At 39.1% G+C, this 19,054-nt stretch overlaps 1 protein-coding gene across 1 annotated transcript in view; it reads left to right on the forward strand.

The window, feature by feature from the left end:
- The window catches only part of atosa (atos homolog A), a 42,342-nt gene extending 23,730 nt beyond the window's left edge, over positions 1-18,612 (forward strand). The window contains exons 2-12 of the mRNA XM_081372902.1: positions 7,629-7,813; positions 8,170-8,372; positions 8,467-8,592; positions 9,134-10,709; positions 10,946-11,068; positions 11,853-11,941; positions 12,150-12,246; positions 13,034-13,192; positions 13,440-13,508; positions 14,161-14,360; positions 17,803-18,612. Coding sequence (XP_081229028.1) covers positions 7,629-7,813; positions 8,170-8,372; positions 8,467-8,592; positions 9,134-10,709; positions 10,946-11,068; positions 11,853-11,941; positions 12,150-12,246; positions 13,034-13,192; positions 13,440-13,508; positions 14,161-14,360; positions 17,803-17,956 — 2,981 coding nt within the window. The 3' untranslated portion in view covers positions 17,957-18,612. The remainder of the gene's footprint in view (positions 1-7,628; positions 7,814-8,169; positions 8,373-8,466; positions 8,593-9,133; positions 10,710-10,945; positions 11,069-11,852; positions 11,942-12,149; positions 12,247-13,033; positions 13,193-13,439; positions 13,509-14,160; positions 14,361-17,802) is intronic.
- The last annotated feature ends 442 nt before the right edge of the window (positions 18,613-19,054 follow it).

Raw genomic sequence — 19,054 nt, forward strand, 5'->3', positions numbered from 1 at the left:
AGAGAGGAGAGGAGAGAGAGAGAGAGAGAGAGAGAAGAGAGAGAGAGAGAAGAGAGAGAGAGAGAGAGAGAGAGAGAGAGAGAGAGAGAGAGAGAGAGAGAGAGAGAGAGAGAGAGAGAGAGAGAGAGAGAGAGAGAGAGAGAGAGAGAGAGAGAGAGAGAGAGAGAGAGAGAGAGAGAGAGAGAGAGAGAGAGAGAGAGAGAGAGAGAGAGAGAGAGAGAGAGAGAGACTCCAGTTGCATTTTCTTCTATTTGCACATGTACACACACTAATAATGCTAGCCCAGCACACAAGCGCCTGAAATAGCTCTATATTATATAAGAAACAGTGGTCTGTCCTGTCCTAGATCTAATATAATCTTGTACAGTAAACATACTGCTGCTCACTCAAAAATATGTGACATGTGGAAGGTAAAAATATGTAAATTCTGGATTGCTGCAGAATTTGCATAATTTTACCCTCCACATGCCACATATTTTTGAGTGAGAACACCTCCAGGTCTCAAACTCAAACAGGTCTCAAACTAGTTCATAAATAAGCTTGCGTAGCTAGAAGCATTTGTGTTCCGGTATGTTTTGGGCCCAAGTGCAGCACTATGCAATGATATATTATGTTATGTTTTTTGTCTTTTTGTTGTTGGTGGGTTTTTATGTCATAATATTTTTGTTTTGCTTTGTTTTAAAATTTTTTTTTTTTTTTTTTTATGATTGCATGTGAGAGAATAAGTTCAGGCAGTCCATAACAAGAAAGTATGGGGTGCTGGTAATTTATTCTTCCTTTTGTGTTGTGTTTTTCTGCCTCTCGTTTGCTCCTCCTTCCTGTCTGAACCTAATGTTCTGTCACTCCTCCCCTGCTGAAACTTTACCTTTAACCTACATGAGGCAAATACTCTTTCTCTGTCTTTCTCTCCCCTTTTTTTCAGCTGGCAGATTTAACCCCTTTCTTTTTCACTCTGTTGTCTGCGGTTTCTCCACGTGCAGTTGAGTTCATCACGTGGGAGGAGTTCCCTGCAAGAATGTGTGTACACACACACGCATATGGAAATGCATACTGCAACAGCCGGCCAGTGCAGTAAAAAAACAGGCTTGACAAATACACCCACTAAATACTCAAGAAGCCTTGAGATTCTTCAGGCTCTTATAAGATTGTGTTTATGGAATAATGATGAGGTTATGTGCAAACATGGCTGGAATAAACAGGAACAAACATCATTATCTGCTGTCATGGTATTTCCAGCATAGAATCTGCGCAGAGATCTGGCTCTTTGTTTGACAAAGTCGCGCGAGATTGACTATCAGCTGTTCGTGTTGGCTTGGGGTGACGCTAGCCCTGGCCTGCACGTGGCTTTTCCCCACCCTCTGTGCTGACTTCTGTGATTGGCAGGAGCTTGGAATGTGCTGATTGGCCAAAAGTGTTCTGTGCCTCGCCTATTGGCTTAAAGAGCTGTGTTTGTGCTGGAAATGTAGAACACCAAGAGAAGGATGATGTCATAATGGTACTTAGTGAAGGAAAACACAATGTCCCCTTCTTTGCTAGAGTTCCAAATCTTAGAACTTTGTTTTGTTGTTCATTTGATACACATTTAAATTAGTATTTTAAATGTGATTAGTATTTTAATGGAGAAAAAGAGAAGTTCCTACTTGCTACTTGTAATCATACTGTGATTTTAGGATTTTATTTCTGTCATTTCATTTCTGACTAAGACAGATTTAGAAAACATTCAATGTTACAACTTGGAGCGATTTTGAGCAATTCACAATTCTATTGCATTTACACACATTCTTATGTTGTTCCATACCAAATAATACACCACCAAGCATGCATTTTTTTAACTGACATCCAAATTGGAAATTTGGGGTCAAAGAAATCCAGAATTTGTGCTAAATATGACATTATAATGGTGTTTCTGCACTCATCTCATCTCATAAAAAAAAAAAAAATCCTTCTGATGTGAAGGATTGTGCCTGTTCACAGCAAAGATGATAACTATAACGATAAGGATAAATATATTGTTTTAAAAATCTTTCAAATTTTAAAAGAACTGCAGAGTCCACATAACTCGAATAGTAACGGTACAGAGAAACAACATCGTTTGAATCAGCCTTAAATGCATGAACGTTTCGCCAATCATTATTACATATTAGGTAGCCTGGATGCCAGCCGAACTTAGCCCCGCCCACAACATTTGAGGTCGGGAAGTTCGGTCTGGACTTGATCCGTTGTGGAGCAACTATGCTCGAACCAGAGCTGTTCGGACCAATCAAATGGTCAGGGCGGGCTTTATACCATGATGGACAGATGATCAACAGTAAGGTAATCATCCACGTCACCAAAGAGCACTTGGGTTGAATTCGTTTACAACAAAGACGGCTGCCGCTGGATAATTGAGATGTGTAGATCTCTGTTATAGAACATATCGACAGCACATTAATTTTAAAAGAGGAACAGAGAACCGCGATCAAGGCATTTGTCGATCGGAAAGATGAATGAAGAATATACGTCACTGACTCCGTTGCTCTGATTGGTTGTAGGTCTATCCAATTGAGTGCAGAGGCATTTTCTTTCCTGGTTCTGTTGAAACACGCCCCATAATCACAGCCCAATGGAGCAGTATCAGAATCATATTCTGACTAGAATCTGAGTATGATGGCATCAGGCTACATATTCGGGTCTTTAGCGACCCGTATCTATATCTAACACGGATGGATTTCTAACTGTCGAGATATTATAAAAATCTTCTGATATTAGAGTAACAATTACAGAAGAATAAAATAAAGCATATTTTGTTACCTTTTGGAGCTTGGAAGGGTTCAGTTTGAGCAGATGTTTTAAACCATCATCACTGTCCTCGTCAGAGCTCATTTCCCAGTAGGCTACATTCAGCATCTGGCTCATATTCGCGATATCAAACATATTCTTAAAACTATCATTTTCAACATCTTCAAAATCATTATTTGCTGACAGCTTCTTCACCAGATCCACCATCAAGTGACAGTGACACTAATATTTGATTGCGTTCAGTACTTGCTCTGCAGTAAATTGCTGTGCCATTTCAAGTTTTGCTGATGATACTTCCTATTCTTTTGTTTTCTGCCTGCGGTAACTGAGTGAAACATCACTTCATCATTGTGTATCAGACATTGCCACCTTATGTGAATTACATTTATTCAGCCATTAAAGATTCAATTATTGTTGTGCAGAAAATATACTTGCACTGTTACACACCTCGAGTTGCTAGCGACCCTATACAATTTTTACAAAAATATGAATGGGCAAACAGGCATTCTTTTATAATTGTATTATTTTTTTCTTGTTATATTGCTTATAATTAATTGATCGAGGAATACTAAGAAGGCTGATGTCTAACTTTAAGAAATGAATGAGAAGGAGGGTCATGACTTCGAATGAGCGAATGACTTCCCAGGTCACTAAAGACCTGAGGTAAGCGTTAAAGGGTTAAGGTGCGTTGCTGTGAACGCTAATATTTATCGTTATAGTATGCTCCTAAAGGGACATGTTGAAGAAAATATGATGTGAGATAGAGGAAAAAATATTTGTCAATGCTTTTGCATTCTCCCGCAAAAGTTTTGCGTTCCCCCAAGAAACTTTGCGTTCACTCGCAAAGAGCTCAAAGGTTTTGTGAGCGAACACAAAGTTTCTCAGGGGAACGCAAAAAATTGGACTTCACTGCAGCTTTAATTGGCCAAGGACCGCCCATGAGAACGTCTGACCGACATGTAAAGCAACCAATCACAGTTTGTTTTTTCCGCGTCATATTTAGGGGCGTGAAAATGTAAAATCGATGTTCTTACGATAACAGATGCATCTAATAAATTATTAATACAAGAACATTATGCAAGTTTACTGCAACAATGGTGCCACGAACTTCACACAGTTTTGAAAATCCAATGTTTCGTTGATTCTGATAAGCGCTTATTGTCCCAGTTGTAAACACGATGGCTTTCTTCTTCCATGAGAAACCCATATGATAAATTGCAGAATATCAGCAGTTCTTTTTCTTTTTCATTTAGAAGTCAAAAAATGGCAAACAGTAGCCTACCATAATTATTCCAAAATGTATTTTAAAGGCCATAGCTTTGCGTGACTTTCTGGCCACAGGTAGTTATTCTCTAAATATCTTCCCGTCCGCTATAGGCCTCGGTGAAATGGCCCAAAAAAGATCAAAATACATATTTTTTCATGTTATTTATTATCAGTATTTATCACAATATTCATTGCGTATGATAAATGGAGAGGAAATGCACTCCACGTATTTGTTAGACCTTAAGAATGAATGTAACATAACTTGTTTGTTTAACTTCACTACCTCCAAAGCTACCGTAAAAAAAAAAAATATATATATGAATTGAAATGAATTCATAAAAGGTTTATTCAACCTTTTAAAATGTGGTCAAATTAAATTGTAACAGTTAATTTACATCAAAACGTTTATATTTTTTTGCCAAATAAAGTGCTGCCCAACAGAACTTTTATTCTGTATAAATGGACTGCATTTTATATAGCGCTTTCACAGACCTATGGCCACCAAAGCGCTTTACATATTGCCTCACATTCACCCATTCACTCACTCATTCATACACCAACGGCGGTGTCAGCCATGCAAGGCGCCATCCAGCTCGTCGGGAGCAGCTAGTCTAGTTTGTACTCGTCTAAAAATATATGGTTGTACTGTATGATATTCCAAAAATAACAATAATAATATTACTTTGAGAAGTACGTTTTTACTATACAACAGTAATATATTTCTGTTAAACTGAACTTTTATTTGGCAGCGGTAAAGACCTTTGAGTTTCAGTGTGTCTGACGTGAACTCTCAGAGCAGCTCTGGAGATGAAGTTCATGTGGACTGTCCTCGTATAGTGAGACAGCAAATGCTGAAAATTTCTTGAGCATCACACGTTCTCGAGTACAAACTAGACGAAATTGTGGTACTCATTCACACGGTGGCACGTATAACATGACAAATAAATGTGTAAATATAAAATATCTGAAACGATTTCCTCAGCTTTGCTGGATAATGAAAGTTTGTTTTTTACCGTCGCTTTTGTGTCCCTTGTCGGTTCCACTCATTTTTTTTTTTTTATCCTTGTTGTTTCCAGAGCTTTCTTTATCAGTAGCTCAAACCTTAGAAAATGGCTGGCTTTTGTTTATTTCTGTTTTCTGCTAGTCTGTTAGATTTATCCATATTGAGTAAAAAATGTCCAGAGATTATCATCATCAACATACATTTTATTGCGATCCAAGTTTTATTGCCCATCTGCTGTAACTTTCAAATTTAGTAAAATCAAATGTGTTGTCAAAACGCATTTGAAATAAAATTAAAGAAGATTTCCCTTCAATTCCGACTTGAATATAGGCCTGTTTTTCAAACAAAACTTTTTTTGGTTTCAGAAGACCTAGAATATTGTGCCCAAGTTGGTGTGGACTTTTTGTGTACCTTTTGGAAAACTTGGCTTTTAATTTCAAAATCATGAAACGGTAGTAAAAAAACCCATTTAAGTACACTTAAATAGAAAAAGAAAAATAGTATATTAATTCAACAGAAGTGGGTCATAGAAAAGTTCTGCACAGTTTGTTGTTGTCTAGAACAGCCATTCTGTCTCCACCCATTGGTTTCAAATTTGGTTTGCATAGTATTATTTTAACCACAAGGCGAACATAGTATGTGTATTCACTTTGTGAACACCAACTAAAATTATCACCAGTATGGAACTGGAAAAAAGGTTAATTCATGAATGCTCAGCCAGTCACCCTAGAGCCCTGTTGTAAAATGTGGTTCCAAGCCATTGACAGATTGGTGTAATGAAAAGATTCCTCAAATAGACTTGAATGCATCAGGATTGTTTTGACACAACCCTTTCAATAGGCTCTTTCTCTTTACAACTATGTTGCATGTACTCCACCCCATGGATAATAGTGTGGATTCTGTGCCTTTTCAACCTCAAAGGTCAGAACTTTTTACACTGTATCACGAGAGGGATGTAAAACAGTAGATTTCATCAGATAGTTAGTAATAATATTCGAATGTGCATCACTGACCAACATTTCAAGAAAATACATTTCAAGAAAATATTTTATTTTTATTAGTACATTTTATAGACTTGAAAATGAATGAGTGATAATTAAAACATTTCATTGCAATAGTATATATTTGCCTCTTTTAGACATTTAAACATGAACAAAGTGAAAGTTTAAAGTTTAAATTAACTGTGTTACACTTTTTCAACCCTATAACATGGTGGAACCTAACAGAGTGGAAATATAAAACCTAAAAGTGTTTGTTTGTTCAGCCAAACAAGAGTGAATTATATTTGTGTAATATATTCTAACATGATAGGCTGTTGAAATTAAACCATGGTGAAATTAAACCCACGATGTTTTTTGTGTGGAATGATGTGATATACTTTCTGTGGAATACTGTCTTGGTTTATAAACTTTGACTCTGAAAATACACACCTTTAAGAGAGAGAGAGAAGGCTGTGCAGTCCAGGATGACATACTCTCTGTTGGCCCTGTTGGCCTGGGAGTCTGACGCTGTCAGAACAATAGGCCCATTGGCCGTCTGTAACGGACCTCAACTGCCATGTAGACGCCTTTGTTTGCAGCTCAAAGCTGTGGGTAAACCTACTCTGCTCTTGTGAATCTCACTTCTATCTGCTTCTCAGCAAACATGGAATAACTACTACCAGCACAACTAATCTGTGTTGAACTTTAGCTGTCATCGTGGGCCTGTTTCATTTGCCCATGATCAAATTATTAGGATTCACCTGCAGTTCAAGATTTAATTGGAATGATTAATGAAAATGTCCTATTGAATTGAATTGAAGTGAATTTTAATTGTCAGCTTTACTTGTTTACACACACTGTATATACAATACATGTTATTCAACAGGTTCATCAGGTTGTGGAAAAATATTTTGGAATTTCTGACTCAGAATCTGAAGTGTCGCATTTTACACGTATTTCTACATTCCATGTAAATTGACAGCTGTTTCTTATTAAGCTTTTTATCAGGTATTTTTTGCTGCTGGAGAAATGGTGTAAGCATGTTTGTTACGCCCAGTTTTCACAGCTGAGCAAAGATTGTTTGCTATGGATAAGCTACCCCTGTTTCAATAAGCATTTTTAGTCTATGTCTATTGGCTTTGAGGCTAATCTATAGCTTTGAGGATCTAAATGCTAGGGAACTCCTACAACTAGACAAAATTAACTTTATAGCAGATATATCTTGTTCGCATGCATGGACATTTTTATCCAACTGCTTTTTAGATTTAGTAGGTCTCTCCATCATCTGACACCAACTAATTAGCAAGTAGTAAGGAAATGGTTTTGCTACACTGTGAGGTGAACTGCTGACAGACCACACAGTATTTCCTACCCCAAGGAAAGAAAAAACTTTTCATGGAGACAAACTTTTCTTCTCAGAAACAAAGAAAAAAAATATTTAAACCTACTGCACAATCTGATAATCCAGATGTGAGAGTGTGTTACTCTGAGAAAGGATATGCCACAAGTTATCTTGAGTAGTCTTGCTATTTTTTTAGTTTTTTTTTATTATTATTATTAAATGGCAACATGTCAGTAATTCAGTCCATGTATCTTTTTAGAAGCAGCAGAGGAGTTCTTTGAGTATGATCCTGAGGAGTTCCTGGTGTTCCTGACACTCCTGATCACAGAAGGACGGACTCCAGAATGTTCCGTAAAGGGGCGGACCGAGGGTGTTCACTGCCCACCTGCCCAGTCTGCTATGCCTGTCCTCACCAAACATGAATGCAGCGACAAAATACCACAGGTGGGTTACATCTTTTTATCCACCCGAGTTGGGGCAATTAGTAGTTACATTTTACGATTTGTAAGAGTAAAAATATGAGATGTTAAGATGCATCCAATTAGTATGCCCTTATGCAATAAGTACAAAAGCTGTACATCTCTGAGAAAATACTACCTTTTCAATTCTTTATTAACAGGGACCGACAAATCATCATGTCTGGAAACCTGATTGATAACAGTCAAAATGTTTGAAATTCCATTTTTTGCCACTAGTGACAAGGAAATTGCACACGTCACCTTTAGGTTGTGCATACTGTTTAGGTTATTTTGCATCTTGTGTCATGCAGTAAAGAAAGAAAAAACTTCTTCCCAATACAGTGTCGTCAGGCAAGGAGAATAAGGTCAGAGGTCATGTTACTATGGCGCAATCACATCCCCATCATGATCGAGGTAATGCTGCTTCCTGACTGTTGCTACAGCGATGAAGGCTCGACCACAGACTGCACGGACCTAAATGACCCAGCAATAAAGCAAGATGCGCTCTTACTAGAGAGATGGACTTTACAGCCAGTACCCAGAGAGTAAGACATACTCGTCACTTACAGTACTTGTAATATACATTCTTTCACACAGATCTAGGGAGATTTAACAAAGTGGTTTTGGTATTTGTTGCAGGAGTGGAGATCGATTTATTGAGGAGAAAACCTTGCTGTTGGCCGTGCGTTCCTACGTGTTTTTCTCGCAGCTCAGCGCGTGGCTCAGTGCCTCTCACGGACTTGTACCTAGAAACATCCTATACAGGTAACATACTCTACAGATAAACAACTTCTTTCAAGGGTGGGAAAGAATGATGAGGTTTTTCTGATGTAGACAAGAGCTGTGTTTGCTGTCTATCTCAAACGCTGTGTTCTGAAACAGTGAGCTGTTGATTCCAATAAGGTTTGTCATTAGTAGCACATTGCAAAGTTAAATCTGTGATAGTCTAATAATGATAGAAATACAAAAATGTAAAAAATGAGTAAAGTACTAATTCTTTTTATGACATGTAGCACTCATTTATCAATAATTGTTGTTATACAGCATTTCTTTAGGACTCTCAATAGGTTTTGGAACAAGGCCAAATGTGTATGTTGGTGATTCCATAGGGCTTGTTCATGAAACATGAGCAGAAATTAAATAAAAGTACTGTGTAAAAAGTCCATAAAACCATCCAGAAGATTTTGTATTTGCCTTTCAGGAGAATATTTTGATCAGGAGAGACAGGAAGTCAGGAGAGTCAAGAGAGAAAGGAAGAAAGACCTTACATTTGTTTTCTGACAATCCCATTTGCTATATTTTGCAGAATAAGTGCAGCTGATGAAGAACTGATATGGAACTTCTCTCAAACACCATCTGAACATGCCTTCCCTGTCCCAAATGTGTCCCATAGTGTCGCTCTCAAAGTGCGGGTTCAGTCTTTGCCCCGCCAGCCCAAATACCCCATACTCAAATGTAGCATCCACTCAGGTCTTGGTTTTTTGGGCAAGAGAGGCCTGGAGCGTGGCGAGGGTGGCAACCGTGCTGGAGAGAACTGCAGTTCCCTCCGTCTGCCAGGATCTCCACTCTTCTCCAGACCGCTACGTCCTTCTCCACCTCCCCACAGCCCTCTTAACACCCGTAAATGCCCCCCTCGCCCTGAGTCCCCTCTCCCACCAGGCAAAGCAGTCAAGTGGCTGTATTCTCGGCTGAATGGCGGTGTGGACGCCTCCCCTACGGAGGCGTATAACTCGTGTACTAATGGGGCAGAGAGCCCCAAGACATCAACCATGGAGTCACCAATTCGTGGTTTTAAATCACTTTCCATCACTGACCCTTTATTTACCCCCAGTCCAAGCCCCAGCTCCATCTCAGGTGAAACCAACCCCCTCATTGGCTCCCTGCTTCAGGAAAGACAGGAAGTCATTGCTCGCATTGCTCAGCGATTGAATTTCTGCGACCCTACTGCTCCCCATCTCCCTGATGCTCTCTTCACTTCTCAAGAACCTCCAGGACACAAAACAACCTGGAACTCATCACAGGATAAGGAGCGCTTGAAGAAATCCAAAGAACCCCTCTTCTCAGTCCCCCAGCCTCAAAACCACAATGGAACCAGTCCAGAATTCCCAGAGAGGAGCCGGTCTTCTCTCTTCAACACCCCCTTGAGCCCTAGAAGCAGAACACGGCTGGTTGGAGTTGACCGTGAATCAAAAACCTCCCCAAAACCCTCAACATGTAGGCGGCTGGTACTCAGTGACCAGTCCGCTGAGGGTTCGCTGATTGCAGATGCTGTTCAGGACATTTCGAGGTTGATTCAGGAGCGACTGCAACATTCCTACAGTCTCCTGAATGGCACCTATAAATTGAAGACCTCTCATAATGAACAGGTTGGTGCAAACCACGGAGCCCAGACAAATGGCTTTGTATCACCACCAAGCCATAAGAAGTTTTCAAGTGCACCCAATGGTGAGGCAAGCACAGATCCTCGTATGTCTCAAGCAACAAAATGTTGCAGATCTCCTGACTCCAGTCGCAGTAAGCAAGACTGTTCCCCTAGACCACTGAACGTGGCCAGCTCAAAACTTGAAGACCACAGCGTCACAAAATCACAGACTTTAACGGCAAGTAATCAGCAACAGTATGCCAGTAGAGAGTCCTGGGCCTCCTTGAAAAATAACTCTAGCCATGCAAGCTCTCCTCAGGAGAATGGGCTGACCCAGACTGGATACCTCCAGCCCTTCAAGACCCAAGAGGCAATCCATGAGAAAGGAGCAGAAAAGCATGTCCGGGATGGGTCCACTTGTCCTGAGAAGGATGAGAACCAGGAGCCCTGGACGTCCCCCTCTAGCACACCAGTCAACCTTACCTTCAATTCCTCTAGTCCTGCCAAGAGCAGTTATACAGTGAGTTGATATGTCTTCCCTACCATATGATTTTTTAAGTTCAAGTGTGTTTATAGGATTTCTTTTGTTTTGTTTTAAAACCTTGTCATGCCATGTAAAACCTATGTTAATATGTTTTTAGTTACTGTGGAGAGTTTTGAATCTATTCCTTTGGAACCCAGTCTATCAGAGCACTCACATTGCCATTTTACTTAATTTAATGTTCTCTGCTGAATTTATCCTCTTTTTAATAACAGAGACGCCCCCCTTCCCCTCTGAAGTCATGCAATAACTGGAAGAAACAGAATCGCCACTCCATAGACGGAACTGCAACAAAAGCCTTTCACCCCTGCACAGGCCTACCTCTCCTCTCCAGCCCTGTAAGAGCACAGATCCCTCTGTTGCCCTCCAACACATAGATTATAGCATAGCATCTTATTGAAAGGGCCCCAACGTCTTTGTATCTGTGACTCATCTAGCCTCACATCTGAATCACTTCTTGTTTGTCTCAATGCTGTCCACAGAGTTTCTATGTTTCCTAGATGACACACAAATGAAGTCTCATGGGCCACAATAGACCTATAATAAAAACTTCCTCCCTATAACCCAAGTTTTTATTAATACTTTCCATAAATACTCTTGGTAAATTAAGCCCATTAGTGTTTTCAAATCATACCGATGTCAGGTTTTCTCTGTGAACTGAGTTCTGATTTGTGCCATATGACTCAAGCACTTCACTGTGTGTGGGAGTTTGGTGCTGTTACTCCAGATGAGTGGTGCTCTTGTTTTTTCAGATGAGATCCACTCAGATGTAGTTCTTACTCTTTCTATTGGTTTTCATTAAATGTTACAAACAACTGAATCCGGTTGCAAACTTTGGAATAGTCTCCCTCTTTCATGTGAGGTCTACTTCTTTATTGGGCATTTTTTTATCTACTCTTAAATCATATTGTACAGCACTTTGGATCAATGTATATTGTGTATAAATGTGCTTTATAGATCAATGTTGTTGTTGATATACCACTGTATTATCACCTGTCACCATATTATAGCACACAATATTTTTTGATTTACAAAAACTTTAAGCACATTTTGCAAGTGGTCACAAGCTTGCAAAACAAAGATGTAAATGTGTTCATCTGCTTCCTCCTTTTTTCCCCTCAGGTTCCTCAAAGAAAAAGCCAGACAGGATATTTTGATTTAGACACATCTCTGATTCATTGCAGAGGTGTTCCATGGGCAGCCAATAAGAGGTATGACTTTCTTTCCTCGCTTTATTTCCTGCTGTAGTGCCATTGTTCCGAATTTCACTGACATTTCCTTTACTGAGACTTTTCTACATACACTGCCATCTGCTGTGCACACATACACTAGAGTTATCCCTAAAGCTACAGACTACCCAAAATGGCTGACTGAACTTTGTGTGCGTGTGTGTGTCTGTCTCTATGTGTGTGTTTGCAGGGTTTTGAAAAGATCACAAGACTGTGATGAGTCTCAGCAGCAGATCCTCAGTGCCAGCGCTCCACCCGCCAGCCTCAGTCTTTTAGGAAACTTTGAGGTAGATGAACAAATTATCTCACACACACACACACACATGTTGGATCTCCATGTTTTATGGGGATTTTCCATAGACATAATTATTTTAATACTGTAAAAACTATATATTCTATCCCCTAACCCAAACTATAACCCTAACAGAAAACTTCCTGCATTTTTACAATTTAAATAACTTTATTGCGTTCAGTTTTATATGTTTTTTTTTTATTTATTTTTTTATGAGGACTACCCAAAAGGAGCTTTTGGGAGATTTTGTTTAGCTCACTTCTGGTTACAAATTTCCCCCCAAAATATACTTAGGAGGTACACACAAATACATGCTTTTTTCACTGTATTTTTCAGGATATCTCATAGACATTTATATCAGGTTAATGATATTTTCTACCTGACCCCTACCTCTAAACAACTCTCACAGATACCTGTGCAAAACCCTAGATTTAAATATAAACCGATTTTACGCCTTTTTATAAGCCTTTACATTTTCACACACAAAAAAAAACAAATACAACATTTAGTATGATTCATAAGATTTTTTCAAAGTCAAAATCTCAGGTTATACTATCCTTGAGGGGACAAAAAGGAATACCTGGACCACACACACACACGCACACACAATTAGTGAACAACCCTTTGAGTGAACACCCTCTGTCTTTATTTGGCCTAATGATATTGTCTTTATCCTGATCACACATTAAACATATGCCTCTAATGGATGGATGGATGGATGGAAAGATAGACAGATGTTTCTTTGTGTGTGTTGATGTGTATTTCTGTGTGTTTTTGTGTAGGAGTGTGTATTGAATTATCGCTTGGAGCCGTTGGGCACTATTGAGGGTTTCACAGCAGAGGTTGGCGCCAGCGGAACCTTCTGCCCCAGTCACATGACCTTACCTGTGGACGTGTTGTTCTACAGCGTCTCCGATGATAACGCACCTTCCCCCTACATGGTAATGGCCCAAGCTGAGTTTCTTACATATTTTGTGTACTTGTTTTGAATACGTTACAGTAAAGTCAGTATTTGGCTTACTTTACTGTAAAGTCAAGTAAAAGTAACTTTACAGTAAAAAAGTTACTTTTTTTTTTAATGTTCCCCCATAGAGCATAAATGTAATACAAACATATTTTAAGGAGTCAATACAAAATTTTAAATGTTTAAATACGATATCTTTATTGAATTCTCTTGCTTCTCTTCAGGGTGTCATAAACTTGGAGTCCCTCGGTAAGAGGGGATATCGAGTACCTCCTTCAGGAACCATTCAAGTGGTAAGATTCATCTAATTATTTTAAAGACCTACATAATTATCTGCTTGCGCACTATGTTTCATGGTAATGACACACTTTTGCAAATGAGTCATAACTACTCATAAGTGTGTGTAATAACCATCAGACAATACTGTGAGAACAAAGGAGAATGTCAACCATTAAAATTGTGTACAGATGCGCCCTCTACTGGTGAATGTGTAGGAGTTACATTTAAATGCAAACAGAACAATAGTAAAAAAAAAAAATTTTAAATAACCCTTTACTTAACTTTTCAGTGTAGTCCTTTCATATCTGGTGTAAATCTTTTAAAAAATGTTAAAGCAACAGTCTTTTCCATGGTAACTGACATTATGACCCAAATGTTACTGATACTTGTGCTTGGAATATTCCTTTAAATTCTTTGATTTGCATTAGTCATGAACAAATCACTCTGATTCACTCTTTTCAATGAATGTTTTTTGGAGGATAGTGAAATAAAACTTTTATGTTTTTGAAGGTTTCCCTGCCCACTTAGATTATTAGCATGTGTTTCTGATGAAATGCTCACCGACTGTTACTGTAAATGTGTCTGGATTTGCATGCATGTTTTCTGCTTTGGATTTTGTAGCTTTGATGCTCAGCGGATGTTTTGTCTTTTGTCTCTGAATGTCAGACCTTATTTAACCCCAATAAGACAGTGGTGAAGATGTTTGTGGTGATGTATGATCTGAGAGAAATGCCCGCCAGCCATCAGACATTCCTGCGGCAGAGAACCTTCTCAGTCCCAGTCAAACGCGAGTACAATGGACAGAACAACAAAAAGCCGTCCTCACTGGGGCAAGGACGAACTCTCCGCTACCTTGTCCATTTGAGGTCAGTACCATGGCCTTGAGTGCTCACTTATTTTCATTCAGGCAAACAGGGCTTAAAGGCTCAGTGTATTCTGTCAAATGGTCGTAAAGCTTTTGGTCTAGACCACACTTTCTCAACAGGTATCTTGTGGCCTAGACATGCCTATTCATGAGTATACTTATTTTAACTGGTCCCCAGAAGTCGCATGATAAGGTGTGTGAAAATGCAGTACTTTTTAAAAGTCCTTATTAGAGCAAGTCTGTTCACTTGGCAGCCATCTTGGAAACACCTCCAGGCAGCTATTTTCTGATCTTCAATGAGGATTCAAATCTCCAAAGCTGTTTGTCAGGCTTACCTTTCATAACGTCTGATTTTTCGGCCACTGAAAAGTGATAAAGAGAGAATTATCCAGAAGTCTGAACACAAACCGTAACGTACAAAACCAAAAGCCTTTTACATGTAGAAAAACAGCATTCAAATGAAATAGGTATAATTATATTTAATGTAAATATTGACTGATGGTGATATCTTACCAAAAAGAGCTTGAATTAATAGTACATGTGAAATGAGAAGCGGTTTTAGTTTTTGGAAGGTGATACCAGTTTTCCTAGTAATACTAGTAAAACATGAATACAGATACATTTAATTTACTTTACTTTAAAAATATTTAAAACAATTGTTGGAGCCTGTATGTGCCCAACACTGCTCCTGCCGACCGACTGTCCTGCACAGTTTATCTCCAACCCTAATCAAACACACCTGAAGTAACCAATTAACGTCTTCAGGATCGCTTGAAAATTAAAGGCAGGTTTGATTAGGGTTGGAGATAAACTGCGCAGGACTGTCAATCGGCAGGAGCAGGGTTGGGCACACCTGCTGTATATGGACCAATTAATTTTAATTATTGTACTCACTTTTAATAAAGTAACTATATATTAATATAATTCATAGTCATTCCATATTAAAATTAGCAGTTGGGGTTTCATATGTAGGCCCAGTGGGCCATGAATCATTCATGTAGATATTTCTCATGTTCAACCCATATAAATAGAATAAGTTAGTAGAATTAGCATGAAATTAAAATGTCCCTGGAACAGGCAGTCTGGACATTGTCTTTAATTTTTTATTAAAGGAGAACTTGGTAGCTTTTTTAACTTAATAAAACTGTCTAGAAATCATTTGGATGGTTAAACAACCTGTTCTGGTGATATTGGTGACTTTCCCCGCTCCCCCCAGCGTTCCCAGGCGGAAAACCAACCTTGCAACTTGTTCACTACCGTCCCGGCAAGATAGAAATTGGAAGTCTCGTGAGAAGCGAAAGCGAGAACGAGAACGAGCGCGAAACACAAATCGCTTTACGGCAATTCGACATAAACACACACGCATGTATGATGTATTACCAGATTACCCACCTCGATAGACATAGCTCCACGCGATACAGTTGGCTTGCTCCGATCAAAACAAACGCACATGAGCAGCGGTAGAGAAGGGGAGGAGGCCGCCGCAAGTGAGTTTTTTACGACTGTGTTGTGAAATATACGCCCCACCACAGCTGTAGGGGGAGCTCGTGGGGAAAACATGCGACAACAAAAGGGAAAATCAGCGAAGAAGTGACTAGAGTTCGCTAGAGTTGCCGAGTTCTCCTTTAAATGTATAATTAAAAATAATTATAATTATTTATAATTATTCTATTTTATAATTAGTATAATATTATGCTGCATAAATAGCATGACATTTTTTACAGTGCTGCTGATCAACATGGACAGTCCTTTTTGATAACTGGATAAGACTCATTTAAAGGTTGTTGTTGTTGTTGTTGTTGTTGTTGTTTTTTGTTAACAGACTTGTATATTTTTACACTAAGTGCCAAACAAAATTACAAAAGGAAGAAGCCAAAGAGTAAGGCAGGTGGTGGTAACTTTTGACCCAATCGACCTGTTTCTCCCTTTTCCCATCGCATATCAGATCAGAATAATGTTTATTTTAAAAAAAATGAAGAAAATATTTGAAAAAAGTGGAAATAAAGTGGCTAACGGGTATTTAATATTAGGAAAAAATGTTTATCGGGTAGGATTAGGGGTAGATGTGGGGAGGGCTTTATTGTCCAAGTAAGGCCGCAACCATTTAAAGGGGGGGTGAAATGCTCATTTTCACTCAATCTCCTGTTAATCTTGAGTACCTATAGAGTAATATTGCATCCTTCATATCTCCAAAAAGTCTTTTGTTTTATTATATTTTTAATTGAAAGATAGGCTGTACCGAGTCTTTCCGGAAAAAAACGAGCGGCTGGGGGCGGGCCGTGTGGGCGAAGCTTAGCTGTGCTAACGCGCCGAGCTAACAACACACAGAGACATTTGTTCAACAGTTCGGTTCCAACGCACGACCGCGAACCTTTATCATTGTGACTGCTCGATCCTTAAGCATTAGACGATCTGCAAATCCGTCGATCTGGGCTTTGTTTATAAAACAATCATCGTCGAAATGCAGGGAACAAACAGTCTACACAACTCCGTTTATGCTCAGGAAAACAAACTCCATCCACGGGTTCCCTAACGCTGGGTTCTTTGGGAATCTGTGCAGGGTTGTCTTGCCCTGGCAACCAAAAACACACTTCTTTGGTGACATTGACTTCCCAAAAGCCGGGCAGGGCGCTTTGATGGCGAACTGCTTTCACTCTCTTGCTCTGGTCTACGACTACGAGTGCGCGCGCGCCCGCGATCTTACCGGAGAAGTGCCCTTAGGACCCATATAAGGAAATTCCGCTCTATCTTACGTAAGACAGAGCCATACTCGAAAAAAACTTTCCGAAACTTGTGACAAACCGGAAGGAGTATTTTTGGAACAAAAATACTCCTTCAAACGTACAACTTAGTTTTTGAAACTTTGTCCATGTTTAGCATGGGAATCCAACTCTTTACCAGTGTAAAAAACTCAGTATGCATGAAATAGCATTTCACCCCCCCTTTAATGGTTTTAATAAATATAATCATCCATACTCAATATGTTGTTATTATTGCATACGGTTTTATAATGTACTATAATAAACTGAGGTGCAAATAGTATCTATCAAGTATTTATACTTTTTTTTTTTCACTCATCGCTTTTTTAGCCTCTGCCTTTATTTAAAGAGTTCTAATTTTATGTCAGACACCAATCATTTTAATAGACACATTTAATGATACTTTTTTAGTATAATACCCCCATCCCCCCCCCCCACCCCCACACACAAAAAAAAAAGAAAAGGAAAATAGTGCCCCTTTTGAAACAAGACTCCACCAAGGATTCAACATTCTGAGCCATCAAACGCCCCCTTGAGGAAGACAAAGAAACTGTTGTTGGCTTGCTGTATTTGCCACCTAGTGGTTTAAACATGTTACCAAAATATGTCTGATCAGTTGTTGTATGCATGACACTATGCTCTTATTAACTGTTTGACCTTTATTGCTCTCCATCTGTTTCTCAGGTTCCAGAGCTCCAAATCTGGAAAGATCTACCTCCATCGGGACATCCGGCTCCTCTTCTCCCGTAAATCCATGGAAGTGGACAGTGGTGCTGCCTATGAGCTCAAGTCATTCACAGAGTCACCTGCCGACCCCCCTTTCTCTCCCAGATGCTAATTTAATCTAGTCTAGTATATTCTGATCTTAATCCAGCATAGGGGCCTTACTAAATCAAAATCTGTCATCTGCTTGTATGGGAATTAAAAATAGAGAAGCCCACTAACACACACCAACATGCACAGGACTGTTCACATTAATGCCCCTAAGAATACACACCAATGAATCATCAGTGCTTTGGTTTAAAACAACAGATGGTTGGGAGTTCATTTAGGCTAATTTCAAGATGTTTGGAATGGCGTGAGCAGACATGATGCAGAAAAACTAAATCCATGGACCATTAGAAAAAAAAGAAGAAAAAAAAAGTCTAGTAACTGAATAACTGCAAGGATGTTTGAAGAGCACTGTGTTTTTCCACCACAACTGGAACAAAATAAGTTTTGTTCAATTACTTTTTTCTTTGTACTGTTACCAAACCACTTTAATCGGAAGTGTTGCAATAGAAAAACAAATATCTTACTAGCTTAGTGTTTACATATTTACTTTTTTTTTTTTTTTTGTCATCAGTTATTTAATATTTAAATTGAACTTTCATTTACTGCACATGTGATGCCCGTTGTGCAAAACATTATGATGTAGTACAAGATATGTTTCAATCATACCATGTATTTTTGTCTTTCAAATTCAGATCTTAAATAAAAGAATTATATATTGTATCTATAAAATTAACTTTAAGCATGCATATGTTTGTGCTCTATTTTAGACTTTTTAAAAAATGCATAGGGGTGTTGCCTATGTTGTGGGGCCAAGATGCCCCCACAAGGATTGTAATACCAGAAATCTTGTATCTTTTTGGGACATTATTTGAAAATGTTAAAATGCTGAAAGTTTTCGTGATTGATAGGGTTAGGGGATAGAATATACCAGTCCCGGCTCCAGGACAAACTACTTGGGGGGGCTTTTACAATTCTTCGGGGGGCTTGCGTGAGGGGAGTGGGGGAGGGGGGAGGGGGTTAATGGGATAGGACGTGCACGAAATGTTATTGTTGTCCATCATTCTGCGCAATTGTTGAAAAAGAAAAACGTCACGTCGCAATATTGGATATATATGCGTTTTAAACCATGAAGGCGAGCACTTTGCGCGAGAGTTATGTCAGT

Source organism: Scardinius erythrophthalmus (assembly GCF_964197995.2).
Source record: "Scardinius erythrophthalmus genome assembly, chromosome: 8".
Lineage (NCBI taxonomy): Eukaryota > Metazoa > Chordata > Actinopteri > Cypriniformes > Leuciscidae > Scardinius > Scardinius erythrophthalmus.